This window comes from Platichthys flesus, chromosome 6 (assembly GCF_949316205.1).
Source record: "Platichthys flesus chromosome 6, fPlaFle2.1, whole genome shotgun sequence".
Classification (NCBI taxonomy): domain Eukaryota; kingdom Metazoa; phylum Chordata; class Actinopteri; order Pleuronectiformes; family Pleuronectidae; genus Platichthys; species Platichthys flesus.
The window spans coordinates 26,023,321-26,042,457 of NC_084950.1; the positions used below are offsets into that span (position 1 = coordinate 26,023,321).

At 41.3% G+C, this 19,137-nt stretch overlaps 2 protein-coding genes across 3 annotated transcripts in view; one reads left to right on the plus strand and one right to left on the minus strand.

Annotated features, from left to right (window-relative positions):
- Positions 1-4,290: 4,290 nt before the first annotated feature.
- On the plus strand, positions 4,291-9,922 carry si:dkey-234i14.3 (fibulin-7-like). The gene is made up of 6 exons (XM_062389769.1): positions 4,291-4,492; positions 4,931-5,101; positions 5,212-5,514; positions 5,589-5,726; positions 5,798-5,933; positions 9,562-9,922. Exons 1-6 carry the CDS (start codon positions 4,291-4,293, stop codon positions 9,920-9,922), a joined length of 1,311 nt encoding a protein of 436 aa, XP_062245753.1.
- A 3,837-nt stretch (positions 9,923-13,759) lies between these two features.
- glg1a (golgi glycoprotein 1a) overlaps positions 13,760-19,137 on the minus strand; it is a 37,419-nt gene continuing 32,041 nt past the window's right edge. For both annotated transcript variants that reach the window (XM_062389384.1, XM_062389382.1), the window contains 4 exons: positions 18,937-19,044; positions 18,478-18,598; positions 17,808-17,914; positions 13,760-16,479 (listed from right to left, as the gene is read on the minus strand). In XM_062389384.1, coding sequence (XP_062245368.1) covers positions 16,312-16,479; positions 17,808-17,914; positions 18,478-18,598; positions 18,937-19,044 — 504 coding nt within the window. In that variant the 3' untranslated portion in view covers positions 13,760-16,311. The remainder of the gene's footprint in view (positions 16,480-17,807; positions 17,915-18,477; positions 18,599-18,936; positions 19,045-19,137) is intronic.

Below are 19,137 nucleotides of genomic sequence, written 5' to 3' on the forward strand. Positions count from 1 at the left end.
TAGGTAGGTAGGTAGATAGAAACAGAGTCAGAGAAAAACTGATGTTTAACATGAAGCTGCTTTATTTTGTGTTTCAATATTTAATCAGCGGGTCTATTAGAGAGGATGATGCCCATGCAGTAAAAAAACACCTGAATGATGGAGATTGAGGAAATCATGACCTGAAGAAATTGACTGCAATTGTGATGACTCCCATGATCCCACACAACTTCAGAAATAACCAAAGTCTCAAAAATCTACTCTACGATGTCTTATCTTTTTCCCTCTTTAGAATAAGAACAGGCAGTAGTGCTTATAGCTGCCAACGTTAGTTTGTCTTTCTGTCGATCATTGTTTCTCAAGGCTGAAGCATTTCAAGAACTATAGTCTGCATTGTCATGAAATCATCTACAGGCATTCATGGTTCCCAGAGGATGACGCCTGATGATGTGATCCTCTGTCTTTTCTTGTAGAACCTTCAGCAGCTCAAAGTTTTCATGATGCACAGGTTTGGAGAGTTATTTACATACTGCCAATGCCATATTAACCAGCAGTAACTTGTAGAGAAACACTGGAAAACAAATACATTTGAATTTGCTGCTTACACGCCCACTATTTAGAAGGATGACATGGGCACAGTCCTATGAATTAGGTGAAGGAGGATTGGTATCCAGAGCTCCTGACAATCTGACAAATATATCACACAAAACCTCACGGTGACGCTACAGGTAAAGGTTAGGGATTCAGCAAATTCATCACACCTCATCCTCTGGAGACCATGAATATCACTGGTGGATCAAAAGACTCCACCATCCATAAGGTCAATTGTTCTCTTTATTTAGTGCTGACTATATCAGGCCATTCATAATATTCCCTCCTGTTTCAGGATGGACAAGAAACCTTAATGGGACTTTTTCTGTTACAGAAAATTGAATCACCTTTTATTTTTGTTTAAATAAACAAACTGTCTTTGACACTGAAGGCCTGTGCACATTAATATAATTATCTTTAACCTTAATTTATACTCGATGAATCTTTGAGGGAAGCCTTCACACACAATGATGTCGAGTGATTGGATACAAAAAAATTCAGATATAGATAATGAATAAACACAGTATGTAATTAAGATGCATAAAAATACAGAACATGAAAGCAATTCAAGGAAAAACGTACAATTAGAGGATAAAGCTAAATAGCCATCAACCATTCATTTAAACTCCCCAAGGGGAACTAACATATCTATTTTAGGACACTTTGTAATGAGTTTCAGGCGTAGGCACAAATAAACTAAAAGCAGTCCCAAACAAATACGATGTACAAATATACAAATGCATAGTATGGAAATAATAAAACATTGTTTGGGTACATGATTCCTAGAAAAGCCACACTTTCACAATTCTTTAATGACTATGGGACAATTCCACAGAACCTTTCTATAGCATGTCTGTGGGGCTTGGTCATGGCCTTAATTAGACACTCAGTGGTGTGTGTCAAGAAGAAAGAAGAAAGATCTAGTTTGGAATGTGTAGGCACAAAAATCAGACCTTTTTGGGGACGTTTAAAACAAGCAATTGTAATGTTTTATTTGTTTTTCTCAAATCCACCATCTACTAAGGATTTCCAAAGAGTCGTGTGTAGAAACGCTCATAGGAGTTATAGTGTGTGTTCGTACTCTGCCATTATCATGCCTTATATACATATGACTCTGAGTTCATAAGATTTAAGTGCAGACTTCTAGCTGCTGTGGGGATCTTTTAGGATCTATTCAAATCAAGCAGTTTCTTTTCTGGGGGGATGGGGGTTAAGGGACAAGCGATCCGGGCGGGGCCAACTGGCGCCCTGTCATTTAGGAGCCCACACGGCATTATCCTGCAAGACAGCATGTTTTAAGGCTTCAAAAAGGTGGGAGTTTAAAGTTGCAGTTCCTGAATTTGAAGTAGTCACCACAATGTAGCTGCTTTGTTGTGCAGATGATGATTAAAAGACACCACTGCCAGCTGACTCTCCTTATAATTTTCCAGTATATTTTTGGGTTCATGCTGATAGCTTAAAATTAGTGAAAGTCTGTTTCAGATGTGGGAGGCGCACTCCTCCTCCTCCTCCTCCTCCTCCTCCTCCAGCCTCTACAATACCTGACATAGTGAAGGTGGAGGAGGGTGTTTGTCAATGAGTGCCCTCAAAAAGAAACAGAGCAAGAGAGAGGAGATGATTTAGGTTTGGAGCAGCAGTGGAGGAGCTGAAGACAAAGAGCCAGTCTCCTGCTTGTCCTGTTCCGTGCTGCTGAGGGTTCATCAGGATGAAGGCCGCTGGGCTTGTTATGTTGCTTCTGACTCTTCATCATGTGTGCTCCTCCTCTGCTCAGGTTAGTACAGGTGACATGAGATCATTTGTTGGTGTCTCTACTGAGGCTGGATAATCATGTCCTCAGTGTGCAGACGTGTCTAACAGCAGTGTCTGCTCTTCGTTACATTATTTGTATATGTTTGTTGTTTTTGTGGAATACTGGACCCTTTCTGCTAATCACACCTCTAACAATCCTTTTAATTATACCATGCTTTATGTGTCATGTTCTGTTGAAAGTTTAGTTGTGTCCACAAGATGCTTGTAACATGTGATGGGGTCCAGGTAAACTTTCTTCTTCTTGTAATGGGTCAAAAGCCCAGAAGCATGGGAACGACATGACAGAGCAACTCTGAATATTAATGTTTACCACACCAGTGCTGTTTGCTGGAAGTGTAGTTTTATTCATTAAATTCTTAATATTTTTACATTTAATTTAATAAAGTCAATAAAACAATTTATCATATGCCAAGAGGGATAATAAACAGAGTTTCGTTTTTGGGGACTTGATCGCCCAATCGATTTTGAATGGGTAATACTGTTGTTACTGACCTGGTGTAATGCTGTTATGGTCTTGTCTTCACAAGAAAACTATTTTAGAGCAGACTGGCCTTTTAAATCAAGAGAAAATACATACTCTGTATAAAATTGAGTTAAAATGTTTAAATGCAAATGTCTTTCTAATTGCAAGCTTTTTTAAGAGTCTTAAGGTCTATAAGAGATGTAAATCTCTTTTTCAGTAAAGATTTTGAATCTGAAGACTGAAAAATGAAATGACACATCACACGAGTCTGTATTGTAGTAGCTGATATATGCTGTATATGTTATATATTTTATTTATGTCTGATATACAAATTATCAAAGGGACAAAACAGTTGAATCCAATGATTTTCTGAAAATGATACTTGATAAAGATTAAATCAGTCCGAGCTGGTTTAAAAATGATAAATAATAATAAGGAAATGATTGACCGAATACTAAAATATGCTTTAGACAGAAAAGGAACAGGGGGAACAAGGAGACATCAAAGTGTTTGGTGCTGCACACCGTTTATAATTGAGGATACACAAATGTAAGTATTTCGCTGACAGACTTTGTCAGAAGTTGGAAGAAGTTTCAGTTTTTTGTATGCAGACATGAAAACAGTACATTCTTAAATGAACATGGAATTGTGTTGATCGCAATAGTGTTGTGTTGTGTTGATGGCAGCAGTGTGATGTATTGTGTTGATCGCAGTAGTGTGTTGTGTCGTGTTGATGGCAGTAGTGTGTTGTCTCGTGTTGATGGAAGAAGTGTGTTGTGTTGATGGAAGTAGTGTGTTGTGTTGTGTTGTGTTGATGTCAATAGTGTGTTGTGTCATGTTGATGGCAGGAGTGTGTTGTCTCGTGTTGCTGGAAGTAGTGTGTTGTGTCGTGTTGATGGCTGTAGTGTGTTGTGTCGTGTTGATGGCAGTAGTGTGTTGTGTCGTGTTGATGGCCGCAGTGTGTGTGTTGCGTTATGTCGTGTTGATGGCAGCAGTGTTTGTGTTGCATTGCTTTAATGATAGCAGTGTGTAGTGGTGTGTTGCGTTGCATTACGTTGTGTTGATGGCAGCGGTGTGTTGTGTTGTGTAGTTTGAGGTCAGCGGCGGGCTCAGGGCCAGTTTTCACCCGGGTGTTAGTGTGCATTTGAAAACCTCACCTCTATGTTTGGAGCTCACACCTGAAACTGGAGACAGACTGGAGTTAGTCTGGTGTCATCGTCCTCTTCCTCTGCTGGAGTAGTGGAGAAATACATGTCGACAGTGTGAGTCCCTTTAATAACACAATGTAGCGACACTCTTGTGTTGTTGTAGTTCAGACTTTTTTTTTATTGCATGTTCGTTTTATGATTCCTTATCTTTAAAGCTGTTATATTGATGGTGGATCTAACAACCAATTTCAGCTGTTGCTGTTATGGTTCACAGTTCTCTCAACCTAATAGAACCAATTAATGCATCATCAGAGAATCAGTCATCTTGTCCTCATCCCACAGGAGTGTGCGTCCACTCACAACCTGCTGACCTCGCTGCAACAGGTGGAGAAGATGCTGGCAGTCCATGAGGCATCGTACCAGCAGGGCCTCCGCACCCTCAGGAAAAAGATTAGCGCCCTGCACAACAGCACCATCGCCATCTTTAAGACCACCAGGAATGGTGAGAAATACGGTGACACTCTGTGACTAGGTTTGTCTTGGGGATTACCTGGTAGGAGGAGGTGCAGATAATAACTTCATCTCAGGCCATTTCAGTGACCCATGAGGAGGAGGAAGTTGATGTCGCATTGGTCTTTATATATATGTCTTTCCATTTACAGTCTCATTCATACAGGGCATCTGTGTACAGCACTTTCTCTATCATACATCACTCACACACTGCCAGGGGTTATTTAGGGTCAATACCTCGCCCAAGGACACCTCGGCACACAGAATTGGGGAAACTGGGATCAAGACCTGTGATTTGTGAATATTAGCGAAATAAATAAAACTGTATTTATTGATTGATTGACCTCCGGATTAGTGGATGACCCACTTTACTTCTGCACCAAACCAACAATAATCAGGATGTAAATCAATATGTCTCTATCTGGTCCAGGATCCTGCCCAAAACCAGAGCCCCCCTCTCACGGCCTCAGACTGGGCAGGGTGTTTGGCGTTGGACACGAGGTTCACTTCATTTGCAAACCCGGCTATGAGCTGATCGGCCCGAGGACCCGGGTGTGTCTGGAGTCTCTGAATTGGAGCGGCCAACAGCCAAAGTGCAGAAGTGAGTCAAGCGATCAGCTAAATTAACAACTCCCTCTGGTTTCATGGGTGCAGTTTAGCTATTTTTTATAATTTGATTCTCTAAAGTTATCTTTCTCTTTTTCTTCTTAGGTTTCAACAGCACCGCTAACTCCCTGGCCTCTTTCTCTCCTGCTGCTCCCTCCTCCTCCTCCTCCTCCTCCTCCTCATCTACCTCGTCATCCCTCCCTGTCTCTGCTGCTCTGTCAGGGTCCTCCTCCACCTCTTCTTCCCACTCAGCAATTCTAGCCTCTACTCTCTCCTCCTCATCACCCACATCTTCCTCTCCCTCCTCTTCTGTACGACCGTCTCACTGTACCCACTTCCTGGGCTCCACCCGCTGCACCTGTGATGTGGGTTTCACCATATCAGGCCGCGACAACAACATCTGCACAGGTGATATATTTTCTTCATATAAACAACCAATTTGTTCTTAATTACCACTAACCGCCCTGTGTCCCATGTTCCAGACATCGACGAGTGTCGTCTGTTTCCTCTCGGTCAGCCCGGCCGGCTCTGCGTCCATCAGTGTGTGAACACTCCAGGCAGCTTCCACTGCTTCTGTCCAGCAGGATATGACCTCGCCGCTGATGGCCGTAGCTGCAGAGGTTAGCGTTCACTGATGATCTTATCAGTTACTAGTTAGTTGTGGTTGTAATCTCTGCTCTTCTTTGTCCAGACATCGACGAGTGTGAAAACCACATTCACAACTGCACAGGGAACCAGTTGTGTGTGAACACATACGGGGGGTTCCAATGCGTGACAGTGGAGTGTCCTCACATGAAAAATGCCACGTACATCAAGACATCACCAATGTAAGATCATGTCATTCTGACACACACTTTCTGGGATCAAATCATCTTTACCTCATCTGAGCTCTTCATTTCTCTCTGGCCTTTACCAACACCCACAGAGGTGACAGGAAGGTCTTTTCCAACAACGATGAACTACGTACTGTATCACAGAACAAGTGAAAGCTCAAAAAAACCTTTGAGTTTTGTCAATTTCTTAAACCAATCATTGTGTATCATCCTGTCATTTACCAGAGGCGCTGTATATGAAACATAAATTTCAGAGCGGAGGAAATAAAAGGACCAACACCGGTGTCGAACTGAACTGAACAAAAACACCTGATTTCTGCAGTGGAATCAATACGTTACGTCCTGCTTCAGCCCAGCCTGCTGCACCACCCCTCACCTGAACGCTCTGTAGATGTCTGTGTTGTTGTGAACGCGTCTTAATGAATAACCCTCGTTGTCTTCATCATATGTGAAAGGCAAACTCCAGAGATAGATAGATAGATAGATAGATAGATACTTTATTAATCCAGAGGGAAATTCAGATCATCCAGTAGCTTGTACACTTGACACAACATTGACATACATACATAAATCACATAAATCACATACAGAGAACATATTTACAGATACAGGAATGGAATGCAATGATGTGATTGTGTCAGTGTCCAGTAGGAAAGTGTTCTTATAGCCCATATTCACAATTACAATTCGTCTCAAAGGGCTTTAACAGGGCTTTTAACATGGTGTGACACCATCTGTCCTTAACCCTCAGCAAGAGTGAGGAAAAACTACTAAAAAAACCTTTAACAGGGTAAAAATACATAGAAACCTCAGAGATAGTCACATGTGAGGGATCCCTCTCCCAGGACGGACAGAAGTGCAATAGATGCCACAAATATGGTCGACTCATCGGTTGACTCATGCGGGGAAGATCTCCCTCCCCCCTCTATGTGCCGTTATGAAACCGAATGGCCCTGGGGACAAAGGACCTCCTCAGCCTTTCGGATGAGCATGACAGTGACAGGAGTCTGGCACTGAATAGACTCCTCTGTACTATGAGAGTTCTGTGAATTGGGTGGTGCTCATTGTCCAAGATAGTCTGAATCCAATCTGAATCCAATTCTGTGGACATTCTCCAGAGTTGAAAATGGCTAATGTTGCCCCAAAGTCCTGGATGGAAACTTCCTGTATCTTGAACTGTCTACAACTATGGTAAATAAGCGATACTGGTTTTATCCAGTAAAAAGGCTGAAATATAGCTTTCAGTAACCAGGACTCCAAGAACACAGATCTCGTCCTCTATCACAACTTTGGCTCAGTTTCTGTAGAGTTCCTACTCTGATGATTGATGTTATATTTGGCAGTCCGCCTCACTCTTGTATATAGTAAATACAACTAACAGTACAATTCTCATTCAGCCATCTACACACACATTCTTACATTGCCTGTATGCTGCACTTCCGTGGGAATATGGGGTTCAGTGTCGGTGCAACATTCAGCATTTCAGAGTTACAAACAAGACATCTCATCGAAACGGATTCACAAGACATCCAAACAAAGAAATTAATTTCAGTTCAATTCAGTTTTATTTGAGTAGTGCCAAATCACAACGTACAGTCTCTCAAGGTGCTTTACATAGTAAGGTCAACCCTAAAATATGATAGATAACCCAGCATGCTCCTGTGGTAGGTTTCACAGCACTCCTTAAATATCATGAAAATCTGCGTTCATACGAAGCATGCTGATCTGATGATACCGTGACCCAATCCCTTCCATCTCCTTCCAAAAGAAACCAGTAATAAATTGGGGCATGTTGTCTACTTGCCAAAAAACCATTCCGCATGGTAAATCTTTATATATTGCTTCTCTATGTTGCCCAAGGAATTCAGCATGCGGGATGGGGGAGACAGGGAATTGAACCAACAACCTGGTTGATGTATGATAGAGAAGGAGCTACACATAGATAAATAGTAAAAGGTTTTGTATTTATATAGCGCTTTTCTAGTCTTGATGACCACTCAAAGCGCTTTACATTCAGGTTCACCATTCACACACACATTCATACAGTGCATCTATAAGCAGCACTTAGTTATTTTATGGGGGGCCATTCGGGGTTCAGCATCTCGCCCAAGGACACTTCGGCATGCAGATGGGTCCGACTGGGGGTCGAACTGCCGACCTTCAGGTTGGAGGACGACCGCTCTAACCCTCAGCCACAGCCGCCCCTATAGATGCCATGTATGAGTGTGTGTGTGTGAATGGATGAATGGCAATAAACTGTATGTAAAGTGCTTTGAGTGGTCATCAAGACTAGAAAATGTCAGGGTTGTGTGAAGTTAGATGGACCCAGGAGCAGAGGTAGTTTAACAAAAGAGTATTTAATATAAAAAGAGGCTTTAACTACACAAACACAAAAACTAAAGGAGTTGAAACACTGAAAAGACATGAACAAGAACAAGAGGACAAAAACACAAGGAAACTTACAAGAGGAGTTCAGGACAGGGAAGGAACGCAGGAAAGGACCAAACCATGGAACATTGACAAGAATGACAAGAGGAATCAGAACAAGAACAACAAGACAGCAAGAAGAGGAAGACAGCGAGAACAGTAACATGAAACACAGCAGGTAAAACAGACAACCCGACAGCGGACAAGGGGAAGGACAGAGGCTTAAATACACACAGGGAAGGCAGGGGTAATTGACAACAGGTGCAACACATGAGTAGTTAGAAAGATGATCACCAAGACAGGAAGTGAACACAGAAACAACCCACAAGGAACAGAGACTACAAAATAAAACAGGAAACAGAAAACACAGAGGCAGAAATACACAATCTAAACTGACAGAACATGAAAGAAAAGCTCTGTATAAATACAGACCATTTACCTTCAGTAAACTGTCTAATGTCAAGTCACTGTTAATTACACAGAAATAAGAATTGAGGCTTTCGCTAAGTCTACAAGAGTCATCCCCTGACCCTGGAGACAGTGGTCGACAACATGTAAGCCTCTGACAGCCCAAATACCTTAAAATAAACTGTAACAATGAAACTGCAAACAAAGCAACTAGTGAAGAATGCAAACAGGCAGAGGAGCTATAGAAAACCATAAACCTGTCATCTCAAAGACACAGATCTAATTTATGACAGATATGGAGAGAAGTTAAGAAAACAATGACTTTCACATTGTTGTCGGCCACCTCCTTTCTACACCCATCATTTAGCTTCCCTCCACGAGCAGTAACCGAGCAGCGAGTCAGACTGATGTTTGGCGCCCTGCAGACGCCCTGCTGGGAGTCCAGTCAGGTGATCAAATGATTGGTCGAGAGGCATAAAGCATAATCGTCGTGGATGGCAACTAAATATAGTCGTCTGAGTTTTGATTTATTCTGGCAGCTGAATTACTATGGTATATTTCAGTCATGAAAGTTATTATCAAATTTTCGTAGCTAAAACCAGTAAATGTTTGGCATGCTAGTACTATTATTATGTGTATATTTTTTTTTTGTGTATTCATTTTCTGAGTGTAATTGTCGCTGCTCCAGCTACACTACCATTGTCACTGACAGATATGTTTATGTCATTAAAGCTTTGATTGTTTTATTCCTCTGTAACAACCTTTCTTAATGTTTCACTGTCTCCAGGCGCTGTGAGAGGAACCCGTGCATGCTTGGAGACAAGGCTTGCACTCAGGCACCAAACTCAATCTCTTTCCATTTCCTCTCTGTGGGGTCCAACATGTCCGCCCCTCGGGTCCTCTTCCGGGTTTCGGCGGCACGCGTGCTGGGCGACACTCTGCGTTTCGGCCTGGCGGGCGGCCGTGGACGGGGCCACTTCAGCGTGCAGCGCTCAGGCCGACAGACAGGCACCCTCCTCCTGGTGACGCCAATAAAGGGTCCTGCCACTTTGGAGGCTGAGGTGGAGATGAGTGAGCTGGAGCGCAACGCCCTGCTGGGCCGCTACCTCACAAAGGTCACGCTGTTTGTTTCTCCGTACGAGTTCTAAGTAGAGCATAGATGGGTGGGGGTGTCAAACCACTGAGTGTTTTCGTCCCCTTTGCAGGTAATTACTGTATCTGTTGAACTCTTCAGACCAGATTGTTTTCTTTCTCTTTCTTTTTGATTGATATTTTTGGCCTTTATTGAAATGTAGAGCGAGAGCAGTGAAAGGGCCCATGGTGGTCCAAGTGAGACTGACAGGGCGAGAGACAGTCCCCACAGTGCAACAGCAGTTTACACTAGAGGTGCATCAGTGTCTCTGTTTGATCAGTTGATGCGATTACAACTGAAGAAGTCCAGGCAGCAAACTCACACAGACAGATTTGTTTGGTTGGAAAACAGAAAGAGGGACATTGTTGGCAGAGCTCAAATGATGAGTTGTTTAATCTTACATATTCAATTATCAATATAGAATTTATATTTGAATCTTTAGCCAAAATTTGGAGGAATTCACTGGTGAGTAAATGTGAGGATTTCCAGATTTCTCTTCCATGACCTCAATAAAACCAGTTCGTAAATTGTTCCACTGGTCGAGGCTGGGATCGACAGATGAGTTCTTACATGTTCATGTAATCTTGGCACTATGGTACGGAAACATGTTAAAGAATATATTTCCTTAACGACAACTTCAGTATCTTATGCTCTTGTAATCTTATAATTGTGTGGGGTTAAGTTCTTTTGTTACGCAGACTCATGTATCTTTTAGAATGGTTTTCAATTGTGATTTGTATTTTCATTGATGTTTGCTATTGAATGCCTGTGTGTTTCTGTGTCTGTTCTGTGCTTCTGTGTTATAGTGGGTGTTTTGGTTGAATGTGTCACTGCTTGTATTTATTTTTTAAACTTTATCTCAATAGGACCAAGAGGAGAAATGAAATAAATACATTTCATAATTATTCGATTCTAAATCATAGTGAGGAAACATGCTACACTCTTTTCTGTCTAAGTCACTGAGCCCTCTTCAGATCGGTCTGAAATCTCTATTAATCATATTCTCTGTAGAAGTCACAGTGTTTCAGATTTTCTTTCGTCATTAGAAACGAACCCTAGCTGACGATGGACAGTTTTAAAGAGACTCCTAAAAATGATTAATTCTGGATTGAGAAATCAATGCTCAGATTCTGGCTCCAAATGTAAGTTGCTGAATTAGCAGCTGTTTGCTGCAGTGTCTCATTATTCTCACGTTGAGGAAAACTTGATTGTCAGGCGAGCTTTACTGTTATAATAAGTCACAAATTTTTTTTAAAGGGAATTTAAATTGAAAAGATTATTCTGAGCGTTTTTTAACGTTTTCATAAAGTTTTAAAAGTTTGCAGTAAATTCGAAAGTGGTTAAAATGTATGTATTCTAGAGTATTTGGAAATGGGCGTGCGAAAATGGCTCAACAGCGCCACCTACGGAAATGCCCCTCATTTAGCCTCCACTGATCCTCACGACATATTTGGTCCAATCGAGTCCAAACTAGACATGTAAGAGAAGAGTCGCGACCTGAAGACATCTATACAGAAATCGTGACTTAAAATCAAAGCGCCCCCTGGTGGCAGCAGGAAATGTCTTGTTTTTGGTACGTCTTACACTTGGATGTATTTCTCCTCATCCACTTTGAAAAACCATGTCAAACTGTGTCAAATGGGTCTCAGGACATTGATAATGTAGGCATAAGGTAACTGTGACTTTTCATCAGACGGATTATTAATGGCGTGGCTCAAAGTTCATCAGCTTGCCATGACACACAAAATCGCTGTAACTTCCGTGATCATGGGTCCATCGCCCTCAAACTACATATGTGTATCAACAGCCCCCCCTTGAAGATATTCAGATTGTTTTATGGAATAGGCCTGGCAAAATGGCTGCCTAGCGAGTCTATTTTTTTCGCTTGACGCGAGCGTATCGCGACGGGAAACACACTAAAACATTATTTTAAATGATATTGATGACATATTTTACATGATATAAATGATCAAATATGCATCCCATACTTTGTGATCACCTTCTTTGTCTTGGAGTTTTTTATTTTACCACTTTTAGCAACCACATTCTTAAATGTCCCCCTCTGCCCATCCACTACAGACACACAAGCAGTCATAAAGATAAAAAGAGAGGAGGGGGGGGGGGGGGGGGGGGGGGGGGGGGGGGCTACGTATTCTCCAAATAGGCTTGAGTGGAGAATACGTAATTTACCCTCGACACCCGTTATTTAACGGAGTAAACAGCGGAGAAATTTTTAAACATGGATGACATTAAATTTATAATTGAATTTGAGAAGCACAGTAGCTCGCTCCTTCGGGTTCCCAACACCAAGCTCCGCACCATGGGCGACCGGGCCTTTTGCTCAGCAGCGCCCCGCCTATGGAACGGTCTCTGATTTTTGATTTTTGACTATGTACTTGTGGCACTCTGACATTCTCGGATAAAGAGTGCCTTACAAATAAAATGTATTATTATTATTAGTGAGTTGTATGATCCGCGGATGAATGTGAAAATGCATTAGCGTCACAAATTATGAATATTTATTTTTTTCCCCACAGTGCTGAGAATCTGTGCTTCGCCTAGTTCTTATGTTGCTAAAATGACCTTTTTCAACATCGTGTCACATGGATGCAAATTTGGATGTTTTAAGGCATTTACATTGTTGTGTTCAACAGAAGCTGTGAGGTCGATGCGCTTCAGTCTGTCGGACTGAAGAATTTAACACAGATCTGTGAGATGGCCTGAAGCAGGCACAGACCAGACATACAGACACATTTGTTTACACTGAATGTCTGCAGATACCATCTCACACGCATGTATGGCTGCATGGAGAACATACATACATATGGTATCTATATTTTTAGACAAATCCTCTGAGAAAAAGCGAACCATACATGTCAGCATACAGAGACCACATCATATGAGTGAGTCAATATTTGTAAAGGATCGCAGCCAACACGAGCTAACAAGACACTTATCACCTTCACATGCCAGAGGATGAAAAAGGAAGGAATCCAGACACTCGACCTGTTCACTCGTGCAAAACATATAACAGATATGAACTGAGTTAGAGATTAAATATAACTTATATGTTGATGGTAAACATGATCTCAAATGTGTTATATAAACATATATTTAGTTATTACATCAGAGATCACGCTGCCCAGCAGACTTAACATGAGACTCTTGATGTTGATGACAGAGTTTTCACTCAGTGTTTAATTCTCCACCTCCACATCAGATGGTGTCCCATTGACCTGTAACACCAGTGACACCTTCACTGTTGGTAAGAATAAGAAAGTTGTTTGAAGATATGATATGAAACTTTCTCACATTCAACCAAGACCTGTGTCATGTATGATGTTGAGTTGTATCAGCATGTATACATGCCTCACTTCCTGATCACGACTGTGCACCTTCTGGCTCCAAATGTAAGATATTTTTTCAGCTCAATATGGCAGCGCTCATGATATGTTGGCTTCATTTTTAGTGATATAGCACAATTATGTTTTTATTTGTATCATTAGTCATTCTACTTGCAGTAAAAGAACAAACAATTTTCTTTTAGTGAACAACACCGGCATCTCAATTTTCTCACTGTCAACAGAGACCAAAACCTTAGGGTCTCCTAATATATGTAATATTATTTATCTTCTTTCTTTCTTTCAGCTCATTAAAAGGGTCATTAACAGTGAGCAGCTGTCGCTGTAGCTTTTAATCAAACTATATGATATTGTTAGGGATATTTTCAGAGGTGAATTAATACACCTTAGGTAGGTAAGTGTGTCAAGTTTTCGGTTTTAATAATTAATACACACTTGCGCAAAATACTTCTCGTTGAAATAAAATGAAATAAACAGACATGACAGTGGAATAGAAACCTTGCAGACTTTATTATTAACAAACTTTCCAATTTTCATCTGTACAGAACAAAAAATTTGTACAGGGAGAAAATAAATCAGAAGATGACTGAGGAGCTCCACGGATTCAGACACAAAATATAGTTTACAAAAACATCTTTATCATCACAAACTTTAAATCAAACGTTTTGGTCGCCATCACCTGGGACAACTAAGACCGCAAGGAATCGACTAGAGATCACGCAGCATTCTGTCTGAAATCTGTGGGCAACACACACACACAAACGCACATCATCCATCAAACACCAACACACACTCAAAGGCCCTCTGCTTGGTGCCTCAGGGGGTTCTGGGATGTTCTGTACAGTGGGATCCCTCAGCGGGACGGTGAGTAGGCACGCTTTGATAAAACGGATGTCAAATGAGGGATAAAAAAAACCGCAAAGGCAGTTGAATGAATCGGAGCATCTCACTTTCAAGCAGGGAGGGCAGCGCTCACCTCACCAAGCTGCAACAACTAGAGACAAAAATCTGCAGTTCAGCCTAACTGCAGGGTGAGTAGTTTACAGTTTGTCACGCAGTACAGTGCACACGAGTGCACATGACAGGCTCGAGCTGGGAGGGGACACATTCCCCTCTGGTGGTTTTACAGTCGGCAAAGTAGCTGACAGCGAAACCTCGACTGCCTTCTTCCGCCAACTTTAACCGTCATATTTCAAATGATGCATCAAATACACAGCCAAACAGCCAATGAATTTAATGACTCAGAATTAAAATGCTAAATATCACACAGTTGTCTGCTTTGCTTTAACGCCTCAAACTTGAACATTGCATTTTCTATTATGTGAATCAGCCCAGTTGTTTTGTTTCGTACAGAGTCAAATCAACATCTCTTACATGATCCGAACAATACGTAACAGTTTAATCAAACTTCCTGTTTGGTCTTAATGTCCAAATCACCGATCGGTTTCAAAAGTGAAGCAGCAGTGGTCATTCCCAAAGTATCATCACATTCGAGACATCCATGTAACGACTGGATTTGTCTAGTTCAGTCACAAGCTCAGATTATGTGGAGCCTCACTGATCAACAGTCACTGAGTGTTCTGGTTACTGTGACAACTCACCCTGCTGACCAAAGAGGCGTTTGCTGCCCCCTGTGGGAAAGAAATAGCAGTCTGCTGGAGTAAGTTGAAACCTTGAGGACGCAGACACCTTCCCCCCTCCATCCCACACTTACTCGCTGGAGAAAAGGCAACCAGAGAACATTCAAATCATTAAAAAAAAGTTTGTCCATTAGTAAACAAATAAATAAGGCTATGACAAAACAATATATATATATATATATATATATATATATATTTATAGATATAAAAAAAGAACTAAGAATGTGCTATGATTCCAGTATCATCGTTACACAAAATGTTCACATCTTCATGATAATGTAAAGTATTTTTTTGTCTTTCTTTCTTCTTTTTTTTCCTGCATTGCTCTCAGCTTCTGCCTGTTTTTCCAATATGTCTGCTCCAGCCAGTTCAGATTCAGTCAGGGATCACTATTTATCCGGTGGCGTGATGGAACGAGGCCAGAACTTCCCAAGCAGCTGCTAAGACTGTGACATCAGCTAAACTGGGAGTGGCAGGTGGATGTGGTGCGCTACGGCACAGATTAGGCTTTTAAAAACTGCATCAAAGGAGAGCCGAGGTTGCCAGGTCTGTTGTTTCAAATAAAAAAAAAGAAAGAAAACTTATCAACAAGTCATCCCTGTTGTAGTGCCGCTTTGAGCGAGCTGGCTCCCACCCTCCTTTTTTCTCATCTTTGTGGCTTGGTGGAGGGCTGGCTGGTTGGCACCACCCGCCTGGCAGTCCCATGGCAATAAATTCTAGCACATCATCCCAAAAAAAAAGGTATCAAATTGATATATCCAGAACCAAACAATCCCAAAAACCTTTAAGCAGGAGGACAAACTAAAATAATTTGGTGGATCAAAGACAGTTTACATTACACACATTCACAAACCTGCACTCACACATAGAATCTCACACACACACATACACTGTAGTCTCTATACATGAGCATTTCCCATCCCACTTTCTACACATTTACACTTTACATTTTCATCCACATCCCTCTCCCCTTAAGTTTCACCTTTGACCCCGTATCCTTAAACCCCAGACTAACTCATCCCCCTCCCTCTCCTTTCCTTACCCCACCCCTCCAACCATGGTAATGGGGGCAGGGGGAGGAAGAAAAAAAAAAAAAGTCAAGTAATACTGCATCTACATCGGGTGAGCGCATTTAAAACAGCAGGATGACCCAGCGCCCTATGTTGGAAAAGATCTGAAGAAAAATCCATATGGATGTGGACTTCCACTTTCATTTGCGAGACTGTGAGTGATGTCACTCAAGAAGAGCAGGAAGTGATTTGAAATGAAACAGGGGTGCAAAATGGAGAAGGAGATAGAGTAGCTGTGGCCGTCAGGGGGGTTAAATGATGGGGAGGGGTGGTCCTATTTCAGCTGCGGTCGTTTCTCCTGTGGGTGTGTCCAGACCCCAGAGTTGGCGTGGTCTACCTGTCCTTCAGCTCCTGAGTGACACGCTTAGTGAAACGGCCACAAAGCAGCCCCATCAAGAAGAGCAGTGCAACACCTGCACCAGTCACAGTCAGGATGTAGTTCTTGGATGGTGATGTCATCACCTGCATGGCCAGGTCTGAGAAACCCTCAGCGGGAGCCACCTGGTGGATCATATGGACAAGACAGCACAGTCATGTCATACTCTCTTATACAGAAATAATGTCTTCATACTAAGCTCCTGTTAAAAAAAAAACCTCAATACTACATGTAGTTTCTCACATTAAAAGAATACCTATAAACAGAAGGCGACAAGATTTCTGAATTTAAAACTCGTGGCGGCTTTACAATGTTCAAGGACAAAAGAAGCTGCCCTGTTGACAAATTAGCACTCAGGATTTTTTTCAGGTAAACATGGAGAAAGTTTGGAGCTTGTAATAACTGGGGAACAGGAAATGCTTTGCCTTATCTCTGCCACTGAGGAAACTAAAAGACCCAATTTTACAACAACAACAAATTTCAGTAAAAAAACTAAATGAAAGTTCCCCCTAAAGCGATGTTTTAAAAACAACTTTAAAATGAAATACCATTTTCACCAGCTTGTCTACAGCTTATTACATATCGTTGAAATTGTATCTCCTCCACTATGTATGTATTTATTTAGATTTCTATTTGAATGTTCTTTCTCACCTGTTTGTTTGTATTATAATAGCACTGCTTCATTTATCCCCGATAAATTGTCACTGCACTACATTGTAAATCTGGTGGACATGGACTTCAAGGGAACAAGAGGGGATGGAAGAGAGTGGGGGATAGTGGGGTACCTCTCATAACTAATATTTTGATTAACGCAGCTGTACTATATTGTATATTAAGTCTCAATATATGCTGTAAACAAATATATAGTTTCTCTAACGAAAAAACTAATGAAGGTTTGTGCAGCTTGTTAAATCAATTTCAAAATGTTTGTTTTCAGAATCAGAAGGTATTTATTGCCAAGTAGGTTTACACCTACCAGGAATTTGCTCTGATTATTGGTGCAAACAATGAACATAGAAACATAAAAGCCCCAATAAATACAACACACATAAGAAAAGCAATAAAAAAATAAATATATATATATATATTTTTACTCACTATTTCTATTGTTTATACATATTTATTTTGTTCACTTTATTTCAATGAATGCAATCTAAGATTTTCTGCAGCTAATTCCATCAAGCAATTTCAGAAACAATGAGCCTTGAGAGTGAGGTTAATGAAGCTGAATGACTTCGGCAATTCCTCTGATGGATTGATAAATAGATACTGTTACTTAAGTTTGTCTCCACTGACTTGAGAAAACTAACAGCAAAGCTCCTGTTTTTGTAGTTATTTTGTGTTGTGGTGTGAGAAGCTCAGATTTTCTCTTGCTCTGTCACATTACCGGCGCCTGTGTTTTCAGTGTTTGGACTGTTTCGCTGACAGTGCGAGGAAGCCGGGGGTCACGTACCTTGGCAGCGTAGCTCCACATGTCTATGCGATCCTGAAGTCTCTTCTTGCATTCTGGCTGCAGACGAATGCGTTTGTCCAGCAGCGACTCCATGAGACAAGACATCTCTGACAAAACAAACCCAACATTAACAACATGGATGTGTTATCTTGACTTGTAGCTGCATTGTTTGAGCTTAAATGATTTAGAGTCTATGGTTACAACCCACTCAGTCTTCACTTTTGAAATTGTTCTATGTGTAATTATATATAATTAAACTTGTGACAGTTTCAGCTGGGGCCTTTGCTGCATGTTGCTTCCTCGTCTTTCCCCGGCATCTCCTGTTTCTGTCTTCCCTATGACTACCAAATATGGCATTGTGGAATATGGTAGTATAACCAGAAAGTTGGAAAGATGATGTGAACTGGAGTTTTTCTTTTAAACCACTTTCATAGTGTTTGGATGTTTGTAGGAGTTCTATTCTAAATGGCTATTTAGGATAGGAGAACTCTAAATTAAAGGGATCAATAACTTGTCCCTGAAATAATATCAATTTATAAAAGGAGACTTTTTGTGGGGCAATAATCTAGATCTTTTATCACCAGAACCTTCAATATTAGTAATAAAATGGGGACATTATATTTTTCGTGTTTACTTCACAGCTGAGGTGTTTGGTAGTTTGTGAACTCACGGCGCCCCCTGCCAGGTGGGATGGCGGCACAGTGGTGCTTGATGTCCAGAGCGCAGGCTGTGTGGAGGACAGGGTCGACGAAGATGTCCGCTTTACTTTCCTTCAGCATGTTCAACACCTCCTGCAGGACGATGAAGGGGGCAGGGGAATAAGAGGGGAAGGAAGGTGAAATATTTTTGAAAAGGCCAAAAAAGATGAAGATGTGGAGGAGGAAATGGAAGGTCAGCAGGAATAAGCAGCATGTGGTAAATGAGTAAGAAAGAGGAAAATGTTATATGTTAGAACTAAAATCCAGAGAGGTAAAATTTTTTAAATGTGTTTCCTCTTATTCTATATAAAGCTGATATGTGGAATTGTTTTTAAATATAATAAATCAGCATCTGTGCTGGCTGAACGTCATGTTGCTGGGGTAAACGTTTCTGCTCAGTACTCAGTGACGGCAGCAGTGGGTTGATTTACCTTCTTACAGGGGTCCTGTTTGATCTTTAGTAGGTTGACCTTGAGACACTCCTCCACCTGCCCCGTCTGCTCCTGAGCTGCTGCCTCCTCCGGACACAGACTGGAGATCTACACACCAGATGACATCTTGTCATTGTTTTCACATTGGTGCCATTGTTTGTATGAATTTCTATTTTACGTCAACATTCTGTTGTCAAAATG

Bases quoted from the DNA above. Each gene is read 5' to 3' on its own strand.
- si:dkey-234i14.3 (XM_062389769.1), top strand. From the start codon at position 4,291: ATGCATCATCAGAGAATCAGTCATCTTGTCCTCATCCCACAGGAGTGT. The intron at 5,102-5,211 runs GTGAGTCAAGCG...TTTTCTTCTTAG, and splicing joins CCAACAGCCAAAGTGCAGAA to GTTTCAACAGCACCGCTAAC. The intron at 5,934-9,561 runs GTAAGATCATGT...CACTGTCTCCAG, and splicing joins TACATCAAGACATCACCAAT to GCGCTGTGAGAGGAACCCGT.